This window comes from Agelaius phoeniceus, chromosome 17, assembly GCF_051311805.1.
Source record: "Agelaius phoeniceus isolate bAgePho1 chromosome 17, bAgePho1.hap1, whole genome shotgun sequence".
Taxonomy (NCBI): Eukaryota; Metazoa; Chordata; class Aves; order Passeriformes; family Icteridae; genus Agelaius; species Agelaius phoeniceus.
This window is the reverse complement of record NC_135281.1, coordinates 1,086,681-1,111,954: the sequence shown is the minus strand read 5'-3', so window position 1 is coordinate 1,111,954 and position 25,274 is coordinate 1,086,681. Positions and strand designations below refer to the sequence as shown.

The 25,274-nt window shown below is 45.8% G+C and overlaps 1 protein-coding gene across 1 annotated transcript in view; it reads right to left on the bottom strand.

The window, feature by feature from the left end:
• SAMHD1 (SAM and HD domain containing deoxynucleoside triphosphate triphosphohydrolase 1) overlaps positions 1-25,274 on the bottom strand; it is a 27,431-nt gene extending 2,157 nt beyond the window's left edge. The window contains exons 1-15 of the mRNA XM_054644542.2: positions 25,082-25,274; positions 24,935-25,001; positions 19,996-20,068; positions 18,497-18,657; positions 16,728-16,843; positions 14,726-14,796; positions 13,823-13,978; positions 11,124-11,224; positions 10,917-11,025; positions 10,328-10,419; positions 8,865-8,980; positions 5,237-5,376; positions 2,476-2,565; positions 1,280-1,384; positions 827-964 (exon numbers count right to left, since the gene is read on the bottom strand). Of these exons, the coding sequence (XP_054500517.2) occupies positions 827-964; positions 1,280-1,384; positions 2,476-2,565; positions 5,237-5,376; positions 8,865-8,980; positions 10,328-10,419; positions 10,917-11,025; positions 11,124-11,224; positions 13,823-13,978; positions 14,726-14,796; positions 16,728-16,843; positions 18,497-18,657; positions 19,996-20,068; positions 24,935-25,001; positions 25,082-25,244 (1,698 nt within the window). The 5' untranslated portion in view covers positions 25,245-25,274. The remainder of the gene's footprint in view (positions 1-826; positions 965-1,279; positions 1,385-2,475; positions 2,566-5,236; positions 5,377-8,864; positions 8,981-10,327; positions 10,420-10,916; positions 11,026-11,123; positions 11,225-13,822; positions 13,979-14,725; positions 14,797-16,727; positions 16,844-18,496; positions 18,658-19,995; positions 20,069-24,934; positions 25,002-25,081) is intronic.

Here is a 25,274-nt window from a genome sequence, read left to right as displayed (position 1 = left end):
TCTGGAAGGTCACTGGTCTACTAACAGAATCATTAGAGTGTTTCCTGTGACCTCAGCACAGCCCCTCATTAGCACTGCTGCAATCAAGCTCCCCTTGGTGCTGGAATGTGCCCTGCACTGTCTGAAACAAGCAGGATTGAACAGCAGCTGAGGCAGTGGGGCTCACCCCAGGCAGATGCAGGTGGTGATCTGTGCTCAGGCATTCCAACACAGACCATCAGCTGCCTAAGATCAGAAATTGGCTGGTGAGATGCACATTGCTGTGCTCTGCAGCACGCCAGGGCCTGCAGGGAGGATGTGCCTGAACCTGAACAATGTGCTCAGAGGACACAACCACATTCTACAACCAGGGAGAGCTGTTGCTTGATCCATTTGTAAAAAGCCTTTCTAAAATTACCTGTTCTAACAGACAGAGGCCACAAGAATGACCTTAAGAACAGGCCTTACCCAGTTTTCCATGCCTGCATCCCCACCCAGGAGCACTCCTCTCCTGTTTGAGGATGCAGCTCTTTCCCCTACCTGGTCTAGTGGAAAGTGTCTCTGCCATGGCAGGGGTTTGGAACAAGGTGATCTTCAAAATCCCCTTCCAACCCAAACCATTCCATGATTCTATGATCTTGTGGTACTTTCAGGTGTCTCCAGCACTACTTCAGTGAAACCAAAGCACCCCCAGATGGGAGCTGTGATAAAACCAGGGGTTAGGTGAGTGAGTGGGTGCCTCTGCCACAAAGGCAAGGCCTGAATGTCCAACTTGTTACTGAAAAAGCAAGCTTATGGATGAATATTATGAGCTCTAAACAAGAAATATAATGAGTGAATTTGTTACCTGTGGTTTGGTGAAATCATTCTGCATGCACCACTGAACAAAGTACTGTTTTGCAGCTGAAATAATACATGGATCCTGACTTTTGTAATAAACCCGGACAACCTGCTCCATAAATATTTTGGGTAAAAGCTTTGAAACCTTTGAAATAAAGCAGAAAAAAGCTTTAGTATTTCTTGGAATACAGAAGGAAAGCAGCAAGAAGCTCCACTACAATCCATGAGTTTTATCCAAAGCAATTGTGATATTCCAGCTCCTAGTGTATTCCACTTACATACTGCTCATAGGCAAAGGCTGCCAGGGTTCCAGATTGTCACAGTACAACACACACTGAAGATTACAAGGCCATGGATCCCACCACTTCTCCACAAATCCTGCATGAACAACCACCCAGGACTGTGATCACTTCCATCACAGGTGGTGAAAATGCTTTTCAGAAGGAAAGTAAAAACCTACCTGTTCTTTACTGATTTTAACTGCCTTGGAAGGATCAGCCTTGCAATAGAAGTGAACCTTATCAATTGGATTCTGTTCCTTCATTCCATAATCCATGCTGATAACCTTGCATGTACAAAAAAGAAAATGGCATTTATTAATGTTTGTCTTTAATTTTCTCACAATAAATACAAAAGGCCACACACACACCACTCCTGAAAATTACAGTCATCAAATGAAACAGTATTTAACAAATTACTACTTAAAAAAACAATCTGGTATTTGTATTTTCTTCTACCCCCTCTTGCTCTGATGCTGCCAGGTGGATATTCACATTTACAGTGACCAGCTCCCAGATGTGCTCTGAAACATTCCAGCTTCCAGCACTGGAAGTGGACTGGTCCCTTGCCAGCTTGGGCCTCCCCAAAACACACAACCTACATTATGATTGCAGCAGAGCTTACAATCATAAACATAAGGTTTAGACATTATTTACATCAGCCAGGTACACCAACACTTCTGTGGTCAGCAGGGACCCACTTCCCTACGATTTCAGTCTGTGGGATGGGAAAATCCCAGGCAAATTTTGTAAAGCTCAGTGAGCTGCTCCAGTCTGGCCCAGTGAAGGGAACCTTCAGTGCAAGGGCGCTGCAGGAGGGGCTCGTGATGCACTCTGTGGAAAGCCACTCTCTCTTCCCAGAATGAACTGAGAGCAGGGATTGAGCTGGGTGATGCCTGCAGACTGCCCCAGCTCCCTCCCTCCTACACTGCTGGCTGCAGCCTGAGCCGTGGCAGCAGGTGTTTTGTGCCTGCCAGGCATCAGGAGTGCAGCACCTGCAGCCTGGAGGTCACTTTGCCTCTTTCCTCCCTCTGGGGGTTTCCTGCCTTCCTCACCCACCCAGTGGTCCCTGGGCTGCTGCCATTGACACCCGTGTCTCAAACCCCACAGGATTCTCCACTGCTCCTTGTCAGGGGGAGGACAGTGACAAGAGACCCCATTTGTCACCAGGAGCAGTGTACAGGTGACAGCCCAGTGAGGCTCCCCCTGCCTGCCCCACACCTCCCACCACAGCAAACCCCCCACAGGAAACCTCCAACCCTCAAAGGGAGCCAGGCTGCAGCCACAGACACCCTGTGTGCTTGTTCTTCCACCAGGCTACACAAGGCCCTCTGTGATGGAGAAGTTTTTACTTGAACCCGCTCTGAGAGGTGTTTACATCAACTATGAAATTCTCAGCCTTTAGCTCCACATCTGGAGGGTCCTTCTCTGGCTTGGAATTAGCAATGCTTTCTGCCAGGCTGTTACTCTGGAAGAAACCAAACCAAAGGATTAACTCAGTAACTCAAATTACATTTATGCACTCTCAGGTCTAGGTAAAGGCAATACAACAGGTGACACAATATGTTTCTAAACTAAAGCTTTCAATTCTTCACCATTTGACAAGACTCTTGCAACAATCTGGTTGTTTGAATTACTGTACACCATAGCCATTAGTATAAAACTCAGTTTTTAGAAACAAACCAAATGTATGCAAATGAGAAAACCCAAAATCTGCCAGTCTGTGAAGGAGGAGCTTTACACTGATAATGGGGCAGGGGGAGAGCAGGAGTGCAACATCCAGAATGCTGAAGCATAGAAGCAGAAAATAAGTACCTTCAATCAACTGTTTTACAATACAAATGTGTTACAATTAATTTCCCCAAAGCTGAATACTAGACATTTTCACTGAAATTTTCAAATGAAGGGCTGCAGGATCTTATCCTCTGATAAAGCTTTTATGTCTATGCAGTAAAACATATAAAAAGCCACAAGAGACAGACAACCACAAAACAAAAAACCCACAAAAGTACTCCGCTAAAGTACTCCACAAAAGCTAAAACCCACAAAGGGGTTTTGTTTGGTTTTGACACCAAGGGAATATTCCCTGCTGACACTGAGGCTAACACAAAGCAGAGGAGCATGGTTAGATGGAGAACAGGTGTCCACTGAAATGTCCTCATTCAAAGGCTGTGGCCTGTTTTCAGGGCTGCTGTGTTTGGGGGAAGATGCAAAATTTGAAGCATCAAGATTTCCTGGGAGCAACTGAGACTCATGGGAGTGCAGCCCAGAGCAGTCTGGAGACTGTCCAGGAGGGAAGGAATTCTGCTAGGAGCAGTTGGGTTGTTTTTTGGTTTGGTTTTGTTTGTTTGTTTTTGCTGTTGATTTGTTCATTGCAGAGGTGCAGAGACTGATGAGTAGAAAAATCACACACACTGACAAGCTAAGGCACGTGTGTGGTTTGCAGTGACTCAAGAAACCAAAGAAAGACTGAGAGCAAGCTTGGAGGAAAACTCTGCCAGGAGGAAACAGACTTGAGGCTGTTTGTAATTATTTCTACTCTGTATCAGAATGTATATGTGTTAACTTACTGCCTAACTTTGCTTGCATCATTTTGAAATTACCTCTCTAGTTGCACTAACTGGAAACTCAACCTGAATTTGAGAACTCTCAAGCTCTTTGGGATTTTCCCCTGGCTCTGGACAGCTTGAGAATCAGAGAAATGCACAGGGCAGGAGCAACCTGGTTTAGTGGAAGTCGTCCCGGCTCCATGGCGGGAGGTTGGACTGGATGGCCTTTGAAGGTCCTTTCCAACCCAAACCATTCAGTGGTTCTAAACACAACCTTGTGGTGTGGGAAGGAGCAGAGCAGACATAGCTCTGTCTTGTGCAGCTCCTCTGCAGCGCTGGGAGGAGGCTGAGCCTCTGACATTCCTGCCACAGGCACTAGAGGGGGAACATCCTCCCTCAAGCCCTCAGCTGTGCACCCCGAGCTGCAAAGCACTGGCTGGATATAATTACAGCACCAACAGGGATCCAGTCTCCCTTCAAAACAACACCCTGCATACCCCAAGATTCAACACCTCTGGCTGCACTTTCAAAGTGAGAGTTTTCCTTTCATTAACCAAGCTTCTAAAAGCAGCTGTTTAAAGGTAGAAATCATAATATTTGCTCTCACACCCGTCTCCTTATTTGTTGGGCCACTTACCCCAACCTTCTCCTCAGAAGGGCAAAAACTTGACAATCCATGTATAACTATTTAATGTTTGCTTTCACCTATTTCCTCCTGCTTTTGTAATACAGAATCTCTTAACAGGACTTTTTCGTAAACAAAGAACACAAGCAAAGCTTCTCTTCAAACAAAAAGATGAACAGTTACATCTAGTAGTCCTTTTCTAACCTTATTCTTTAAAAGAGCTGAACTATTTTTATGAAGGCTTTCTAGATACAGACATCCACTTCTGGAAATCAGAAATAGAAAGTTTTCACCATGATGCCTGAAATTTGGGGATAAGTAACTGATGATGTGACAACACATTAAAAGAGCTGAGCCAGCTGAAGTGAGCTCTAATATATCATTATTTTGAAATAAGACAACAAGAATTAAACTGCTATCTGCTTTGAAAAGCACTCATGAAAAAGACTGGGAAAAGTACATGCATTCTCATGCTTAGTACAGAATTTAACATCAAGAAATTCAGCAGCTATTATTCAGTTTGATATTTATTCTCAAAGCAAAGCACACAAATTATGGTTCAAAGCAAACGAGTTCCTAATTGTTTTTGAAATTTTCATGAACATCAAATGATGTAATAACCTTTTCAATCACTGGACTGTAAGAGTCTTTTATAAAATTTTGTGTTTTTCAGAAAAGTTTTTCCTGGAAATATTTCTGCAGTAATTCAGCTTCTGAATTTCCACCTGTTGGTGTTCTTCTGACTGTTTGTTGATAAAACTTTCCCCAATTTCTTATATGTTTCATGGCTCAGCTACTTAAAGATGGGAGGATAACTTTTGACTCTATTTTTCAAATAGCAAATAACAAAAAAAACCCCAAACCCTCAAACTAAACAAAGCCCACGTAGAGACAAATGATGTTCATCAACTTCAAGAACATTTTTAAGGGGACAGAATTCAGAACCTTCTGCTAAGGGACATTACCTTTATAATTTCCTTTTTTGATTCAGGTCGAGTTTCTCCTAAAAACCTGTATAATTCGCGTCGTTCTATTTTACGCAAAATTTCTCGTGCCTCCTCCAGTTCTGGATGACTTGAGTGAAGAATTTCCAGGTAGACACAGTCTGCCAAAGTTGCATTGATTTTTGTTATGTATGTCACAATCCAGTGTCACAGTAAAATGAACAAACAGGGCCAAAGGTTAAAGCAACCAGAAAAACTGCTGGTTCAGGAAAGTCACTGAACCGTCAGGGAATGACGGAACTAAGTCTGACAATGAGAAGTCACAATAGTATCTTAATTATCATTAGATTCACAATGGCTGTTGGCAGAAAAACTATCTCAATTCTCACCCTGGCAACATACTTTGTTATTTCACTAGAAATTACTTTTTTCTCTTATTTGGCCAATCTTGCTTAGTAGACTACCCTGAACTCCACCACTAACTAGCTCAGGACATGGGTAAAGACTCCATCCTGTAAAAAAATAAAGAATGGCCTTTAAGCCTTCAGGTTTTCTCAGACTTTGGATGCAAGCATCAAAATCCTCCCTCCTGACTCCACACGACAGTGATACATGCAGCAAGATTCCCACCATCAGGTGGAGCAAGACAGGCTTCTTTTGATGTGGCTTCAGAGCAGAAAGGTTACTTTTGGCTGTCCTAGAGACTGCTGTTGCCAGGATGCTGCTGGCCTCATCTGCACCCCATGACTGCATTCCCTGGCCAGGAACACCTGGGCAGCTTCAACACATGCTGCAAGCACAACCCTGCAAGAGCCCACCTGAAGCTGCAACCGGCCTGAGGAGCTCCCAACAAGGTCCAGAACAATCTCTGAGCCACGTACCAAAACACCTTCAACTGGTTTAATGGACAAGGTCAACCAAAGCCAGGAACTCCTCCATGAGGAACCACAGACCAGGTCTCTTCAAACAAAGAATAGATAATGCAGGGGAAATAAGAAGCCCACGAACGTCTTCCCTGTGCAAAAGCAGCAGTGACAAGGAATGCTTCGCTGTCTCAGCCTTTACTAGAACTAGGATTTGCTGCCAAATCAGAAGGCAACACATGGTGGTTCTTCACCCACCACCATGGAAGAAAGTTAGGAAACCTTCTGTTGCAGAACCACTAATTCGGCTTCCTGCTGGGTTCAGATTTGCCCCCGAGCAGGCTGCACAGGCCAGATAGCTCAGTCCTTTATGGGGACAGACTGCCCAAATTCCCAAGCAGCTCTCAGCCACTGGCAACCTTAGCAAGCATAAGGGATATCAGCTCTTTAGTGATTATCAGCTCTTTGTGATTCCAGCTCTTAGCTTGCTCAGTGCCGCAGGCAGGCAGACACAGGGTGAGAGAGGAGAAGGCCGTTCTGGCGTTCCACAGCGATGTCTTTATTGGGTGATCTGTGAAGTTCCAGTGACAGCTCTTCTACAGAACCGGGCTAAAACAGCCCATTCTATAGGGTATAGGGGGATCAGAAATTGTCCAGTAGCAGGGGTTAAAAGGGAGTGACCTACAGGGTTACAGAGAGATAAGCAGGGGTCCAAAAGGCAGAAGAGAGGGGCTTCTTGCTATTCACCGTGACTTGGCATTTCCTATCTTTAGGCCTCTGCCCTCCACAGGGCCTTTGCAGTCCCTGTGCCTGCTACAAACCTCCCAGAGGTTTCTCATTTGTAGAGGTCCATAACTGGACAATTTCACAGAAGCATAACTCACCAGGGACTGCTGAAACAACTCTAAGGAGTGTCCAGGTTGCAAGCACTTGTCCTGGATTAAAGGACAAGGAAGGCGGGAACCTCCCTTGGAATGGAGAATATGAGCCCCTTCCCCCTGAATTATTCTAACTTTGAAATCACAGGGCTTTCAGGCAAAGATACAAGAAAAGGAATAGCAGTTCCTTACTAGCATGTGTGTGTATAACAAGGCAAACACCAAGCCTGGCAGCACCGACCCGGGGCCGGCCTTTCCCACAGACGCTCCCTCTGGGAATGGGGAGGGGGCTGGGGTCCCCTTCCCCTTGAGGTCGGGTGTTGGAAAGGTCCCAGTTCAGCAGCTGAAGCTCAGCCCCGGTGAGCAGAAAGCAGCGCAGGACAGAACTCCCCGCTGGCAGCAATTCTCCCCAGGACAGCAGCCTGCCCGTGTCACCTCTGAGCCCAAGGGCGAGAGCGAGCGGGGCTGAGCCCAGCCCCTCACCCAAAATCTCCCACTACTCTGCCCTTCCCAAGAAAACAGTAGCAAACTGCACCCTTCCCCCTCCTCCTTGGCTACATCTTTTGTCTCTCTTAACTAATGTACATTTCCATCTCTTAGGCAACAACTGGAAGAAAATTCCCTGAGCGAAAAGAAAAAAAAGGAAAACTCTTACTCTCCACAGCACCAGAGGCAGGAAGGAGGTTTAAGAGGAGGCCATACTCGTCCTTCATGCTCCACTGTACATGCTGGAACATTCCTCACATCCCTCTCCCTTGCTGTTCAGCCGTCCTTGCTGAACAGATGGTCCCAACAAGCAGCACCTTGCTGTGGCAGACTGTGAGAGGCTGGGCACAGCCCTGCTGTCCTTGCCCTGAGCTGTGCTCCTCATCAGGTACCAGAGGTAAGCAGGCAGTTACAGCAGGCCTGCCAGGCCAGCCATTCCCCAGGAACAACTTCACCTCAGTTCTTTCCTTTCTGCCCAGCCTTCCATTGCTCAGCAATGCAGCTCACATTCCCCAACAACTACTGCCCCTCAAAGCAGCCACCCTTGTCCTGCCCCGAGCAGAGGCACACAGTGACAGAGGGGACTCCTCACTGCAGCAGCAGGAGTGTGGGCATACTGCAGAGGGTGTGGCACATGAAAGACTGCCAGCAAAAGGTCTTTAGCATGACAAAGGCTAAAGCACACAGGATTCTCTGCAAGTGCCCTCAGGCCCTGTCATCCATGGACCAAAGATAGAAGTTCTTCAGTCTCTCTCTTGGCGAGCTAAGGCTTGGTGATGGAAACTCAGGAGGGTTGGCTTGGAAGTCCTGGTGAGCTGTAGCTGACAGGTGCTGCAAGAGCTGCCAGTGATCAGGAGCAGCCCTGAGCAGGACCTGCAGCACCCGTGCCCTGCATACAGAGCCAACCACAGAGCCCTGGAGCAGAAGGGTTGCCTGGCCCCACTGCAGCTCTGAACACAACCAGGGGAACACCAGGGCCCCACAGCACACACCAGGAGATGCAGGCAAGCAGGGCAACCTGAGACTCCATGAGAGCTGTTTGGAACCTGCTTTGGGTACAGCTTCACACCACAAAACTCGTCCAGAACTTCACCTGACAGAGCCACCTGTAGTACCACTTAGAGCTCACTCACATCCCACTTGTGACAAGTACAACAAACTCAGGGCACAGGCGGGACCTTCTAACACTGCTGAATCTGAACATATGTGGAATATAAAGTTAGTGCTTCTTTCTCTCTCTCTCTCACAACATAAAAGTCATTTCAATTAGAAGGTATTGCTCTCCCTTCTAGCAAGATTTCAGATCACAAGCATTAGACAGTCCAGGCCTGCCCCACCTTCTGTGCACAAAAGCAATAAAATCAGCATTTTAACAGGCAGCCATGCTGTTTTACTTAAGGAAATAATTCTGAGACCTCATACCAGTTAGTTTAGTGTAGGCTTCCATGTCCTCCATTGCTGTAGAAATCCGATACACTTTTCCTCCAGAGCCTCTTATTTCAAAAAATTTGTCTGCTTTTTGAAAGGCTTCTGTTATCCTAGTTTGAGACAAAATTATGAGTTCAGGATAGTATGATTTTGAAACACCTCACTGGTCAACAGGAAAAATGAAACAATTTAGTAGTATGTTATAAACAGAAGACAACATATGAAACTGTATCCCAGCACACAGCAGACACTGATCACTGCAACATCTTGTCTCCACGCTGTCACTGCACATTCCAACAGAGATTTACTGAAGACAGGTTCAGAACAGAATGTAACCTTTGGATGAATGAGCAAATTCACTTTGCTCTGCTTTAGACGTGGTTTAGCACTGCTGAGACAATTGCAGAACCCTGCAAAACAGTGACATGGTCCCTCAGCTGCAGTGAAGGTTCCCTCACAGATGACCAAACCCTTTGTTACAGACTCCCTGCCTCCCCAGTTAGCTGAGAAGGTGCAAAGCATTGTAAAGGGAAAGCATCACAAGCATGTAATATTTTCAGATGGGAAAAATTATAATCTAAAGATGATGTTCTTCCAAATTTCCATATACCTTGCTGTCATTTCCAGCTTGGACACTGTTTTGGAAAGGCTGTTATAATTATAGGAAGCCAAGAACTGAGTTTTTCTAAACTAAAAAATATGTTTTACTTGTCATATGGAGGTACTGTCAAACCCAAGCATTTTTAGTCTGAGTTTTAAAGGATCCCTAAATCAGGAGCTGAAGTTTACAAAATGAAAACAATCCAAATCACTCTTGTACTGTGTAATCCTTAACATTCCTTTTTACCAATGTCAACAGTTACCCAACAGACAAGACCCTAAGGAAAAAAAGATTTGGAGATACAAGTATTTCTGACTCTCAAGAAAAGTAAAATGAATAATGTTATAGGGAAAATTCTATAGACATCAACAAGAGAGGTAAAACAGCAGGTAGGCAGCTGAGCTGGTCCTGAACAAATCTTGTATTACATAAACACAAAGCCAGGCCTCAGCTAAACTACATGAGCCCTTTCATGACTTTATTAGCAACCTTGCTCTAGTAACCAGGCAGTTTGAGCTAAGTGTTCTCTAACTTGCAGATAAGGATTTCACTTCAGCTGTCAGCAGTTTAAATGGTTTAAGCACACCCTAGTCTTGTGCTTCTTCAGGCCTTTAGCAATTTTCCTCTGATTTAATTTAATGTGGAAGGATGCTTTTGTCCTCCTCTCTTTCTGTTTTTGTTTGCTTTGCTAACCACAGCCTCTATGATACCTTAAGCACTAAGTCTTTTCACAAGAATCAGAAGTAGTTTTTATTCTATGTCACACCTTATTGATTTTCTGAATATTCCAATGGATATGGATTGTTTCAAGAATTTAAATATAAATTGAAAAGGAAGAAAAGGAAAATATACTTGCATTATTTCAATGATGTTGCCAGTCTTATGCTGGTATGCTCTCCGGTGCAGGCAGTTCCGGGTGTGGAACATCTCGTACAAATTTCCAACTTCCTGAATCAAAAAAACCCAATTAGCATTTACTTTTGCCACTGTCTTAGTAGGATAATTAAATCAATCAATCAATTAATCAAATTAGTTGTCTCCTCCCATTCACAGCATAAAGCAGAATGATTATTATTCATAATTTCCAAATTTTGAAACTGGCTCAGGCCACCGCAGGAGAGCAGAATGCTGACAGTGACCCCAGGCAGTGCAGAGGACCCCTCATCCCTTTAGCAGCCCCTCACCACAGCTACATTCACTTCCTGCCCAACAGACCTGGAGCAGGATTATGCAGATCTGAGGGGTCTGTAGAGATCCCTGACAGGATCTGCCACAAATCCTTTCAAACAATGGTTTGCTCTGTCCCTCTCCCAAAAAGCAGCTTCTGAGAAAAACTTTCAGAGCAGCCAATACTTCTCTCCCTCCTCGACTAAGGAAGCAGGGGCAGGACCCCCAGCCACGGGGTGCAGCTCCCCTGCGTGCCCCCAGGTGCTCCCCCTGCTCACCTTGTCACGGGGGCAGATGTGCTTCTGGTTCCCCACTTCACAGACCCGGGTGAAGATAAGCAATCGCTTATAGTCAAAATTATTGGGGATTCCCAGGTGATGGCAATCCCTAGAAATATTGCACGGAGTGTTTAACCATATGATTATTTTTGTACATACGGCAGCATTTTGTCAAGAGGAATTCATAATAAAATGTAAGATTTGTACCTTGCAAAATAATCCCACTTGTCAACGTCAATGCCATTTTTTTTATTAGCGACAATCTCATAGAGGAAACTTTTCTCCTTTGGTCGACCACGGTAGGGCCACTGACAGGGCAGCCAAGAAGAAAAACATCAGAAACAACAAGAAATTAAAGTGTACCATCAATGTCTAATGGCTTTTCAAAGACAGTGGGAATACACTTTGACTTTGCTTGTGATAAACATCCAACTCTGAGGTAGTGAAGAACACAAAGACAAGAAAAGAACTTCCAGAAGCTATCAGGCATTAGAAATCCAGAAGAGGGCCTAAGCGACTGTCTTCTCATAATCCCAAGCAGAATAAAACCCATGAACACAAGTATTCATTGCCCATTACTCTACTAAAAGAAAGCCTGCAGCTTGGGAATGAAAAAAACAAAAAACAACATATCAACAAAGAGGGGAAATTTTGGAATGATTTAATTTTGAGGGAATTAAATACACAAATATGTCACTGTCCTGCAATCTTTTGCAATCTACAACTTCATAGAACAGAGTTAAAAACACTTACTTAGAAGTTTTAAGAAAAAATTTTTGAATATTCAGCTACTTAAACTCCTGCCTCACAAGGGACAATTCAGCCATAAGGTAAAGAGGAAATGAACACCAAAATACTAAGATACAAGGCACGCATTTTCTTGAAAATTTAAAGATTTTTCACCTAAAAATATGCCATAAAGTGGCCTTGAAATTCTGAAAGTGGAAAGCATTGTATGCAAACATAGCTTCCATGTTACCTGCACTACAGAAATACTAAAACTGATGTAAATAGCAACAGAAACACATGCAAGCAGAAGGATGCAAACACATCATGGATAAAAATCCCATGATCACAGAGCTCTGCTACTGGGACATGCTCAGGACACTGTTTATGTCTGGTGCCTGAACACCCATTGTCCATGTCATGACAGAGGCCTGCACCACAGTGCACAGCCTTCCAGTGCAATCTGCTGCCTAACACCAGGAAGGTGCTGCCATGTACCGTGTGTGGCACTCCTCTTCCTGGTATCCTGCTGGAAAACAGGCACAGAATCCAAACAAGGCAAACCAGACACAGGGAAAGAACCTGGAACATCATCAATGCCAGTGGCAGGCACCAAGATTCGTGTGCAAACAAGCCCAGTGGGATAAAAATAAGCTTGTGGATTTTGTAAATGGATGTCCTCTTCCTATAGGATCTCAGACTCATTTTCACTACTCCAAGTTCCTTGTATTTGCCGTGGGATTGCTACCCACTCCTGCAGCAGAAAATAATGGGCAAGTGTGAACATTTGTGGGTTACTTGTTTGGGACTACATATAAATTCTGATTAGGACCAGATTGTCCTGACAGATCTCCCACTGACTTCAGCTGCTACCAGTTGTTTACTCTGGTGGCAACTTAACGAGTGTCCTTGAAGAGATGACAAAAGTGTAAAATGAGGAGGACTGAGATCTTTCATAGAGTTGCAATGATTAACAACTGCCATCCCTTCTTGCTTGCTTCTTGAGGCAACTCATTTCTTCAAGTCTTATCCTCTATGTTGGCTACTGCAATAAATCCAAGCATTTCACTGCTGTCATCAAAGCTGTTGTGGCTCTGGCACTTGGGCCAGGCTTGGATTGCTCACTGCCTCATCACTGCCAGTGCCCAGTTTTGTTATCCAGACTGGGGGAGGCCTCCTTTACTCCAGGCCAAGCCCCCCTAGATCCCTCAGCTGCTCCTCATCATACTTGTGTTCCAGACCCTTCCCCAGCTCTACTGCCCTTCTCCATTGCACCTCAGAGTCTTTCTTCAAGTGAGGGGTCAAAAACTGAATGCAGAATTTGAGTTGTGTCCTCAGCAGTGCCCAGCACAGGGGCACTGTCACTGTCCTGGTCCTGCTGGCCATGCTGTGGCTGGCACAGGCCATGTGCAATTGTCCTCTTGCCCACCTGGGCACATCTGGCTCATTTTCACTCACTGTCTACCAAACAGCACCTCTTTTCTGCCTAGCCACTTTCCAGCTGCCCTGACCCCAGCCTGTAGAAGGACCAACATGTGGCATTGTGGAACCTCACACAATTGGGGACATTGATTCAACTTATCCAGATCCCTCTGTAGAGCCTTCCTACCCTCCAGTTGAACATGACCTGCATTTCCTAAACCCAGGCTGGTTGGGCCTGGTTCCCTGCTTGTCCTGTACATGCTGCATGATGGCATTCAGGATGATCTGCTCCATGACCTTCCCTAGCACCAAGGTCAGGCTGACAGCCCTCTAGTTCCCGGGATTATCCTTCTCACCCTTGTTCATGGAGCCACATCTACTGATTTCCAGTCAACTGGAACCACCCAGGACTGCATGTAAATGATGAAAAATACCTTGGTGACCACTTCTTCCAACTCTTCAGTACCCTTGAGTGGATCCCAGTTACCAGTTCAGTTCCCTAAATACAAGTAACTTTCTACAGCTTTCCTCTGATCTGGAGGCTTTTGGGTAAGAATTCTCAGGGAGCTGTAAGCACATTAACACATCTACCAGCACTGTAAGAAATAAACACAACACTCCTCCAGCATCAGTTGTGACAAGATTCCCAGAACTTCATAGAGCAATAAGTAACATACAGTAGAAGCCAAAATTATCTGTTCTTCCAGCGAAATAAAGACGTTTCTTGGCATTACCACAGGAGCAACACCCTGACTCACCGATTTCACACAGGCAGTTTCATCTATAGGCCCTCCTATTTGTTCCTTGATGAACAACAGATCTTCTTCCAGGACAAGACCATAGGACTTCATGACTTCTTCTAGTTCATTGGAAGTGATCAAGTGCTCAAACATTTGAACAGAAGAAGTTTCATGCTGTGAAAAAACCCATCCAAATACTGTATTACATAGTTTAAGCATCTTTCCTGCAGAGTCACAGCTTTACTCCAAGCCATCAGCACTGCCTAGCAGGGCACATGGGCAGGCTGGTGTGAAGTGCAGAAGCTGGGTGCTTTCCTAGTCATTTTCAATTAAACAGAAGAGGAAATCACCCGGTCTACAGAGTCCAGAAACACACTCTTCTGCAGAGAGCTGTTAATTCTGTGTGTGGACAAACAGCAGTGATGCAATTACAATGCTAAAAGACAAAATAATCAATTTTGCTGTGTAAAAGATTAACCAATTTACTCATCTGATTTTGCTAAGAAATTACAAGCAGAGAGAGGCCTGAAAGGACTGTGTTGCACTTCATTCACAGCAAACAACTGTTTTGGAAAGTTTGAATTCTAAACAATATTGAATATCCTGCCGTTGGACTAAACATACCAGAAAGGAAGCAGCCAGTTGGTATTTTTAAAATGTAAAATATATTCTGCAGAAAGCTCTCAATATGCATTTTAAGGCACAATGCTGACCAAAATTGATCAGTGCAGACCTAACAAGGATATCATCACAAGATTAGAAAACAACATTCTGGTTTTCAATTAAGCCATCAAAATGATGCAATAAGGTAAGGCCAGATGACCACTACAGCCTCAAAAGCATTGGAACTCTTTAAAGATTAATTATTCTGCCTCTAAAAATTTCAGGTTTGTCTTTTTATTTTAATAGTGAAAAGCCTACCTTCCAATTCAAATCTGGACGAGTGAGTGGAATAAATCTTCCATCAAACATGTGTGAAAATGGCCCATGACCTTAAATATAAAGATTACACAGTCTGAGACATAGCTGTCAGCAAAAATTTCTTGAGCAAGCTTAGGATCTGAATTCTCCTGTATTTGACTTTTCTTGACACATCACAGAGTCTCAGACTGGTTTGGGTTGGAACAGACATTAAAGATCATCTCATTCAGACCTCTGCTATGGCCAGGGACACCTTCCACTATCCCAGGCTGCTCCAAGCCCTCTCCAACCTGGCCTTGAATACTTCCAAGGATAGGGTGGCCACAGCTTCTCTGGGCAACCTGTGCCAGGACTTCCCCACTCTCACAGGGAAGAATTCTTACCAATATCTCATCTAACCCTGCCTCTGCCAGTGGGAAGCCATTCCTTCTTGTCCTGTCACTCCAAGCCTCTGTCCAAAGTCCCTCTGAGCTCTCCTGGAACCACTTTTATGTGGTCTAAGGCCTCCCTAGAGCCTCCTCTCCTCCAGGCTGAGCACCCCCAGCCCTCCCAGCCTGGCTCCAGCCCTTTGTGTATCTCCAAGGCCTTGGGGCAATTTTGGGGTGCATAAGTAGCACCCCATCCTTATGCTGGGGCACAGGGCTGGTGGCAGCTCTGCAGGTGGGGCTGTCACCTGAGCAAGGCAGAGGGGCAGAATCCCCCCCCCCCACCTCTGCCCATGCTGGGGATCAGCCCAGCACAAAGGGGGTTCTGGGTGAAGAGGGTCCCATGGAGAGTCGGCTGAGTACCGACAACCACACCAACATGGCTCCACGTCCTTCTGCTTTATTCAGCAACTTTGGAATATTTCTGCCTCTCTCTGCATTGCCTCTCTTAATGCTCATTGGTGAAGTGGCTGCATTCACACATACATGTTATTTGCTGATTGGTTGTCACGCTAGAAGCATTTTCAGCTAAGGTGTGCTAAATTAGCAGTTCCCACAATGTGCCTGGCATCTGGCCTCGTCCTGGCACAATGCTCATTTTTTCCTGCTGTATCCATTCAAGGACAGTACATGGTCTATCTTGTTTTGAGGACAGTACATGGTCTTCAAAGTAACTCTGTAATCTGCAGGCCAGGGTCGTCCAATTCTTGTAAAAGTATGCCCTTGCATGCCCTTGTTCTGCCAAGAATTCTTCTACATCTGGGCTGCCTCTGGTCCTATCTTACCCATCAATGCCCCCAAGTTCTTCTCCTGAGGGCTGCTCTCAATCCACTGTCTGCCCCTCCAGCCTGTCCAGGTCCCTCTGGATGCCCCATCCCTTCTCTCCATGTGACTCCATCACACAGCTCGGTGCTCTTGGCAAACTGCCCAAGGGTGCATCGATCCCACTGTCCCCATCACTGACAGAGATATTCAATAGCACCAGCCCCCACTCCTCACTGGGCTCCACCTGGACATTGAGCCTGTAACCACCACTCTGAGTGCAACCATTCAGATAATTCCTTCCCCATCACCTGCGAGGAAGACTCGGGTATAACAAGTACACTTTCCTAAGATATTTCAAGTACTACTGCACTTAACAGCCAGTACCAGCACCTACACCACAGGCAAGTACTGCAGCAACACTGAGAATATTAAATTATTCTGTGTCAGATCTGAGGAAAAGAAGTAGTTTATGAAATAAATGTTACAATTTTTGAAAGGAACACTATTTTTCATTCTGAAATGTTTGAAGAGACCTGGAGAAACCACAGAAAGAAGTGGACATTTCAGCCACTGAGGGCAGAACTCTAAGCACCATTTGGAAACAGGACAAAACACTAGCTAAGAGTGGCTACAGATTCAGGTGGAACTGTCTCCACAGATGTACTCCAGACCAAACAGAACAGATAAAACCTGTCTTGGAATATGGCCATGCATTAAGCAGCCCAAACCAGCTCACATGTTCTGACCTCACAGCCAGCTTTTCATCCTGGTTAGCTTTCCAAGAGCAACAACCCATCTCAGGTGCTTCTTACCCAAATCATGACAAAGCCCAGCAATTTCTACACAGAGGATGTCTCGCTCGGTTATATCCAGGTCTGGTTGTCTCTCCTTCAGTGCACGAACCAGACATCCCGCAAGGTAGCCAACCCTGTTGCAAGACGAAAAGAAAGAAATACAGCATTGGTTTAGGATGAACTCTGTTTTGCTCCATGAAGTCACAGCCCTTATCTGAGAGGCAGCATACAAAGAATACCCAACCCTGACGTGGGAGAAAATCACAAACTGCTTCCTGTAGCAGTTTTAGTCCTCCAAAAGCAAAAAAGCATGGGATACCATGCCCAAAACACAGAGGCTCTAGAGCATCCTGCAGTATTTCATAACACACAACCCCATGGTAGCTGTGTAAGGGAACAGCAGTGCACCACTGACAGTGAGAATCTTAAAGCGCCTCAGCTTACACTGAATCCTTGAATTCCAGCCAGGGCAAGCTGCAAAGGTCCACACCAGTCACCAAAGCATTTGGTACTCTTTTCAAACTGCTGCTTTATTAATAGCTCATGACAATTATTTCCCTTCTTCTCATCCATTTTAGATTTGAGAATTAATTTAATTGAATGGGCACAAAACCAGCAGGAGCAAATATATGGCACACAGTCCCATAAACTGTTTATTATAACCTCTACACAAACCTCTTTTTCTACTTGCCTCAACAGCTCCCCTTTCAGAACAGCTTAAAGCAAGACAAGGACAAGGTAATAATTAGTTCTGTGATAAGGTAATATGTTTCATTAGTCCAAATTTCACCATTTGATGGCTTTTTAGTAGACCAATAAGCACACAAAGCTCAGTTCTTCTATTTGTAACACTGTAGAAATCTTTGGCATTATATACAAGTGGAGAACAACTGCCCTAAATTTAACTCAATGGAACTGTTCAGAAGAAAAGCTACTGATAGAACTGAAGTTTTCAGACTTCAACCACATTTATATTCAACCACATTTCTGTCTCTTTGGTTTACCAGATGCAATCAATCCAGGCTGCCTCATTCATCTCATCCTTTTGCGAACAGCCATTTGAATCTCATTATAAGTAAGCCAGATTTACTCCACAATATTTCAGCACCAACAAAAGCAACTTTAGGCTGGCCAGATCACCTGAATAAAAACCACTTACAAGCTTAATTTTAATTTAATAGCTGCTCTTTGAGATATACCCTTAAAACAAGCTCAAATTTGTCATTCATCAGCTTTCCTGATGAGTGTGAATGACCTAGTAACACTCTATGAATCCTTGTGTCTATCATATTTCTGCTTAATGGAATGACAGCTATCAGCCTCACAACCTGCCATGGATTGCATGAAGCACATCTACCTACAAAGACAAACATTACAGATCAAACCATTTTGGCTGTGCTGGATGATGTGCGGGGATTACAACTGTCTGCCAGATCATAAGAGTAGCCCTGGCACACCTACTAAGTTTATGCTTTAAAACTTGTATTTTGACTGGAGGAACATAAAACACTTACAGTTTTCAGCTAACATTATTCTTAGAATAATAAAGGGTGAGGAAGAAAATCTAACTTTGACCCATCTTGGTTTGTTTATCTGTCTTTATTAAAAGAAATTCGAGGGAACAGCCCACAATGACATGGGCTATCCAGGAACATTTGAGACCAGAAACATCCCCCAGCAGTTTTCACCAGTGCTCAGACAGCAGTGCCCCGTGGCTGGCACTCCACAGCAGCAGAACCAAACAGGGATATCCAGATGCCACAGATGCATCAGAAGCAGCACCTTACCCCAGGGAGTGTTCAAAGCGGTTGTGAGAGGCTCCTGGAAAAACAAAGTACGTTCCGCCCAGCTGCTTGATGTACCGGAGGCGCTGGAACTGAGGGGTGTCGATGATCCGAACCAGCAGGGGATGCAATTCAATGTGCCCATGAATAGGATCATTAAAAACCTACAGAAGTAAGAAAAAAAAAATTAAAATTTGACTTTGAAAAGAAACAGGCACCAAGGTAAAAGATATCTAGAATGGTCAGGTATTCGGTTGGAGAGACTGTTCATCTTCTGTAAAACAGACATATCCTGCCAACTCTATATCAAGATCTATCACAGAATCATAGGAAGGTTGGGGCTGGAAGGGACCTTAAAGATCACCTTGTTCTAACATACTACCATAGGCAGGGATGCCTTCCACTAGACCAGGCTGCTCCAAGCCCTGTCCAATCTGACCCTGAACACTTCCAGGCACAGTGCATCCTCAACCTCTCTGCGCAACCAAATTTATCTTGGAGAACTACTAAAGCTTGACACCAAAAAGTTAAAACTGCCTATTTCACATAGCAAGGGAAGTCAAAATGACTAAAAATGTTATCTCCAACTGCGTAATTCCAAAACTTAACACCTGTGAAAACTGCTGTCTTTATTAATCTCCTATTCCAATTAAAGCAGCATACTGCAATGCATGTCTGAGATAGCCAATAAAAGTGTTTGCCCGGATACTGTTCATGCTTTTAAAATCAAATGCAATATTGCTGGGTGGAAATTATGATTGTTACTTTTTTCTTAAAACAAAATATAAACCCCCAAAATGACCAAAATATGAAATAAGTACTTCCTGACAAGCACATATTTTTAGAGACATCTCAGTAACTAGAGGGACTCAAGTAGAAAAGGTAAACACATTTAATCTTTAACCTTTGCTGTTAAACTGCAGGTAAAACCATTCCATCACACACCTATCTTGGTAAAATACTGAGGCAAATAAGGGTTACCTGTGCTCTCTACCCTTGGTCACTGAGCTGGGAGGGCTCTAGCAGATATGCAGACTACTAGAGAACAGGCACAGCCCTGGCCAGCCCTGCTCCACAGCCTTGGAGCAACACACACCACTGGGAGAAACAGCTGGACACAGGAAACAGTGACAGCAAGGAGGAGTCTGTTAACTCAGGCCTGGGGAAAAACTAATAAAATAAACCAAGGGGAGGCTCTACACAAAGGGATGTGAAAGGGAGCTTCTCCAACACATGTCAAACAGCTCTTCTGCTCATTTAATCCCTCACAACCTGGAGGTGCGCACCGAAAGCTTCCACATGATGATTCTATTGTTTCTTCTAGTTAATGTGGTTTTTCACAGATCACCACTACCAAGGGCCCAGAGTTTGCTGCTGTGCAAAGGAAAGGCACCAGCTGGCAGCACCAAGCCAAGAAAGGGGAGGCAGAGAGAGGGAGCAGAGCCCCGTGCAGGGCTTGGGGCAGGACCTGGTCATGGTGTCCCCATAGCATGTCCCCATACCTTCATCACCTCCATGTGCTGCTGTTGCATCTGTGTCAGGCACGCCAGCACTTCCAGTCGCTCAGCTGGGCAGCTAGGAAGGAAAAAGAGACACTGAGAGCCAAGTCTGCAATGCACGTCCCTTTACAATTTGCAGTACATATGGAATTACTCATGCACATTCACATTACTTTGATGTTCCTTGATGGAAGAAGACTGCAACTGCAACTTTTTCAGAAAAATATTGAAAGCATTTATCCTTCTAAAATCAAGTATAGAAGGAAGGAAACAAATAGCTACAGAACATGTCTGTAGAACAGTGTAAGTGCTTCTACCACTTACACAGAACTGAGAAATAAAACCACCAGGAAAACTGATGAAAAAAATTGTGTAAACCACACCTAGTGTCCTTTAAGCTTATTCAGATGCTGCACGTTGCTTTCCCATAACTGACACTTTTTAAGGATGCAAAACTTCCTTCAACTAGAATGTCAGAGTCCCAACAAATTATTTTTATAAAAATTTCTCGTAGTTAGTCAACTGTCTATTAATAGTTTAATTTTGTCAAATTAACTTGAATTTTACATAAATTAATTTCAACTCCAGCAGCAAAACCACTGCAGTTTAAAACATGTTCCAATTTTGCTGAGACTGATTCTTCTATTTTGCAAAGATATTTTGCTGTCATTTTTAATAAAGTATTAAAGGTCCCCTTCACAACACACAGCTAAACTTCCAGTGCAGGTACTCTGCTGTAGCCACAGCAGCCTAAGAGGACAGGTGGGATAAGTCTGGAGAGAGAGAGAGATAATATGCCCTATCACACTTACTTTTACTAACTCTATCTGCAAGCTTTGCCCTTGAGCTAAATGGATTCAGCCTCAGTAGGACAGCAAACACTACCATGAGAAAATACTTTTCCTCCCAGCAGTTAACCACTGAGATTGGTTTGATATCAGCCTTTCAACATAAAATTTAACATAAAATAAGACTATAAAGTGTCAACGATTAGGAAAAAGTACTGCTTGATGCACTACGTATTCTCATCTGAATCATTTAATAATTCACTATCCCTAAAATATTAAAGGCATGTGATGTTTGAGCTGTTGGTGAGCAGTGTTTCTCTCAACCACTTGGTGTTGCTTTCCCTAACAGGGAGCTCTTGGGCTGTAGCTGCTGCTCAGACTGCCACAAGGCAGTGCTGGAGCACCTCTCCTATGCAGACAGGCCGAGAGAGCTGGGGCTGTGCAGCCTGGAGAAGGGAAGTCTGCATGAAGACCTCCCTGAAGCCTCCCAATACCTTTAGGAGACCCATACAAAGGAGGGAGAGGGACTTAGAAGAGCAGATACTGTCAGGACAGGGCCAATGGTTTTAAACTGGCAGAGGCCAGGGTCAGATTGGGTATTAGGAAAAAATTGTTCCCTGTGAGGGTGCTGAAGTCCTGGCACAGGTTGCCCATCCCTGGAGGTGTCCAAGGCCAGGTTGGACAGGGGTTGAAGCAGCCTGGGATAGTAGAAGGTGTCCCAGTCTGTGGCAGGGGTCTAAATGAGATGATCAATAAGGTCAACCCAAACCATTCCACAATTCTAAGATGAAAAGCTCCCTTGGTGATGCCCAGACCAGCATGTGTTCCATGATACTCTGAGGGCAAAGAAATCAACATTGTGACCAGCAGCTATTAAACTAAGATAATGAATGCCTTTAACAACTTATTTTTCACACAGAATCACAGAATTAACCAGGTTGGAAAAGATCTTTGAGATCATTAAGTCCAACCTATGACCTAACATCACCTTATCAACTAAACTATGGCACTAAGTGACACATCCAGTGTTTTTAAATACCTCCATGGATGATGACTCCTCCATCTCCCTCCTGGGCAGCCCATCCCATCCCAATGCCCAATCATTCCTTCTGTTAAGGATTTTTTTCCTAATGTCTAGCCTAAACTCATCTTGGCACAGCTTAAGATTGTGTCCTCTTGTCCTGTCACTTGTTGCCTGGGAGAAGGTAGCTCCTGTCAGGTAGTTGTAGAGAGTGGTAAGGTCTCCTTACCTGAGCCTCCTCTCCTCCAGGCTAAACAACCCCAGCTCCCTCAGCCACTCCTCATAAGGCTTGAGTTCCAGACCCTTCACCAGCCTTGTTGCCTTTCTCCAGACGTGCTCCAGCATCTCAACATCCTTCCTAAATTGGGGGGCCCAGAACTGGACACAGCACTCAAGGTGTGGCCCAACCAGCACAGGGGAAGAATCACTTCCTTAGTTCTGCTGGCCCCACTATTTGTATTTTAATATGCTCTGTTCAGATCTGTCATCTGGCAACCCCTTGTGCCCCACCCTGGGCTCCAAGAAGGATTGTTGTGGATTAACCCCAGACAGGAACTCAGTCCCACACAGCCACTCGTTGCTCTGGTGGGATGAGGAGAAGAATTGGGAAAAGATTAGACCCTGCATGCTGGCTACTGGTGTGACCAATTGCCTGGATGCCCCACCTTCCCTGCTCTTCATCCTCCTTCAGATAGAAAACAGCTGCAGGGCATTTTTCACCTGAAGTCTACAAGGCCAGACCCCCCTAAGCAAGACAAATCCTGTTAATACAGAAAACTGTAGTTTTCCAGGACTCTGCATTTCCTCTAACAGTCAAAGCAGCATTACTGATGGCTGCTTGGAAATGGTGACAACTGGCACTTCCTCATCCACTCTCCTCCCTGCTCGATCCATACCCTCCTTCATGCCACAGGTCACAAGGACCAGAAAATCCCTTTCCTGTACCCAAAGAGGTCAGCCAGACAGCCCCACTCATCATCTGTGTTCAGCACTCTGTACATCACAGGAAACATCCATTGCCAGCAACATGAGAACACCTGGGAAACTCACTGCACTGCCTCCAGGCACCACCAGCCCAAGCTCTCCTCTCTGAACATCCAGGAACCCAGGGAACTAAAGACATGCATTCATTAGTGGCCTGTCACAGAGAAATGACCCAACTTACTGCAGGACAGTGTGCAGTGGACAGCAAAAGAATTGTTCTTACTGCAAAGTGAGAGATGTTTACAAAAAGCAGAATGCTTGAGCAATTTCTCATCCAACTCTCACCAGTTTCAGCTTAACAGAAACAAGATGTCAGATCTCACAGAAGGAAACTTATACAAAGTTAACAATATCTTATACAAAGAAAACCCACAAGCCACCTGTAAACCCATCACCATCTGCTCTCCACGTCAACTGAGAGGTCTCCACAGTCCTGTGCCCCCATCACCTGTATCCCATGCTGAGGGACCCCGGCTACCCCATCCTGCTGCCCATGTTCTGCACCGACAGACAGTCTCTGCCTCCCCAGACTGGCTGCACATGTCCAGTGTGTCCTGGACACATGATGCTCCTTTCCTGCTAGAAGCAACCAGCCTCCAGGCAAATCCTAAATAAAACTAGACATCAGCTTGTCATTTCAGTCAGGCAATTACCTGGTACTTCAGGAATAAACAAAGCCTTCAGGTGCCTTCCACGACATCACAGCATTTCTACCTGCACACTTCAAACTGCTACAGTTAAACTCCTCTTCCACAAAAAGAGAAATCAAAAATACCTTATACTCTCCAGCACGTCTTACCTTGTCCAAAGCACAGGACTTCTGCCTTGTCCTGCTGCGTCACACCAGCTTTTTATTCTCTTCTAATACTCACACCCAGACACCCGCCCTTTCCCACTCCCCTTTGCACGCTGATGTCTCAATAAAACAGCGGAAGAGCCCTTCAGCCCCAGCACAGCATGAGCTCAGACGAGCCTTCAGCCAAGGAGCCAACAGCAAAGTGCTCTAACCCCCAGCAGAAAGCACAGCTCTGCACTTGTGTGCACCTGCCAGATTACACACCCCAGCTTACCTCAGGGTTACCAACCACAACATCAGCAAACAGCTGGAGCCAGCACGTGGGTTTTGAGACAAATTTGAAGGAAACAGTATAAACAAGGTTAACAAAGGAGTAAAGAAAAGACATTACAAGATTAAAAACCACCAGGAAGTATGTGGTGAGCAAGCAGGCTCACATCCAGTAGAGGGGAGCAAAAAAGGATTCCCGGTGGGGCAGAGAAGGGGCAAAGGGGCCTTTCCAACGCACAGAACAGCACGACAGATTCATACTCTTTGCTGTTACAGAAAAGCAAGAAAATATATTTGCATATTTGCCCCCAGAAAGATAAAAGGGTTTTGGGCCCAGTCGTCCCTCACTGTTGGGAACAATCCTTTACACACTTTAGAACAGCACCCAGTGTCCCCGTGTTTGTGGCAGGTGACCATTACCAGCCGGGCTGCCTGCTCTGGACTGCTCCGGGCAGCAAGGACTCGGCCACTCACCCACAGGCCCCTATTCTGCCAGAACACACTACAGAAGTGTTCTGCCAGAACACTTCTTTTTCCACAGCAGCCCATGCTCCAGTCGGCACAACAGAGAGCCAAGTGCTGCAAGGCTGACCTGTCAATGCCCGGGATTTCTCCAAAGGAGACGGGTGACACTCCGCCTCTCCCGAGCAGCACCTCCCGCTCTGTCAAACATCGGGGCGGCTGTCGTTCCTGGAGTCGGAGCAGCAGCAACTTCAGGCAGCAAAATAAGTTCCTATCAGAACCTGGAGCTCACACTTGCGTTCCCAGCTACACTTCAAAGGTCACTGTGCTACCCCAGGTGATTTTCATAAAACCTTTCTAAAGGATCGAGGTTTTTTGCTTCTCATGGTTATTTGGGCAGCAAGAGTCCGCGCCGTGGTTGTGCTGGGATCAGCCGGAAACGGGAACTGCTCTGAGAGTCCGGCATCGGCCCCATGGAGCCCGTTCCCTCGCCCTCCCCCGCACAGTTCCGCTCGAGGCGTTGGGGGCGGCCGCGGCCTAGAGCCGGGCCGAGCCGGGCCACGCGCGTGTGCGGCCGCTCCCCGCGGCTTCGGCCCCCCTTTCCCCGCGGGCGGCGCTCACCAGACGCGGATGAGCTCGGGGGCGCAGGCCGGCAGGTCCAGCAGCATCCTCCCGGTGACCCCGCTCTCTGCGGGAGCAAGAGAAGCGTCAGCGCCAGCGGCCGGGCCACATGGCCACGGCCGCGGCTCCGGCCCCGGCCCGCCGTACCTCGGAAGCGGCGCAGCAGGCTGGGATTGCCCACGCCGCAGCGGGCGAGGTGCTGGCAGAGCCACTCCGTGTCCCACAGCCGCGGGTCGCTGCGGTCGCTGCCGGAGCCGCGGGGCCCCTCGCACCGCGCGCGCTTGGCGGGAGCGCCCGCCGGGCTCCCCATCCCGCACCGCCACCGCGCAGGCGCCACCGG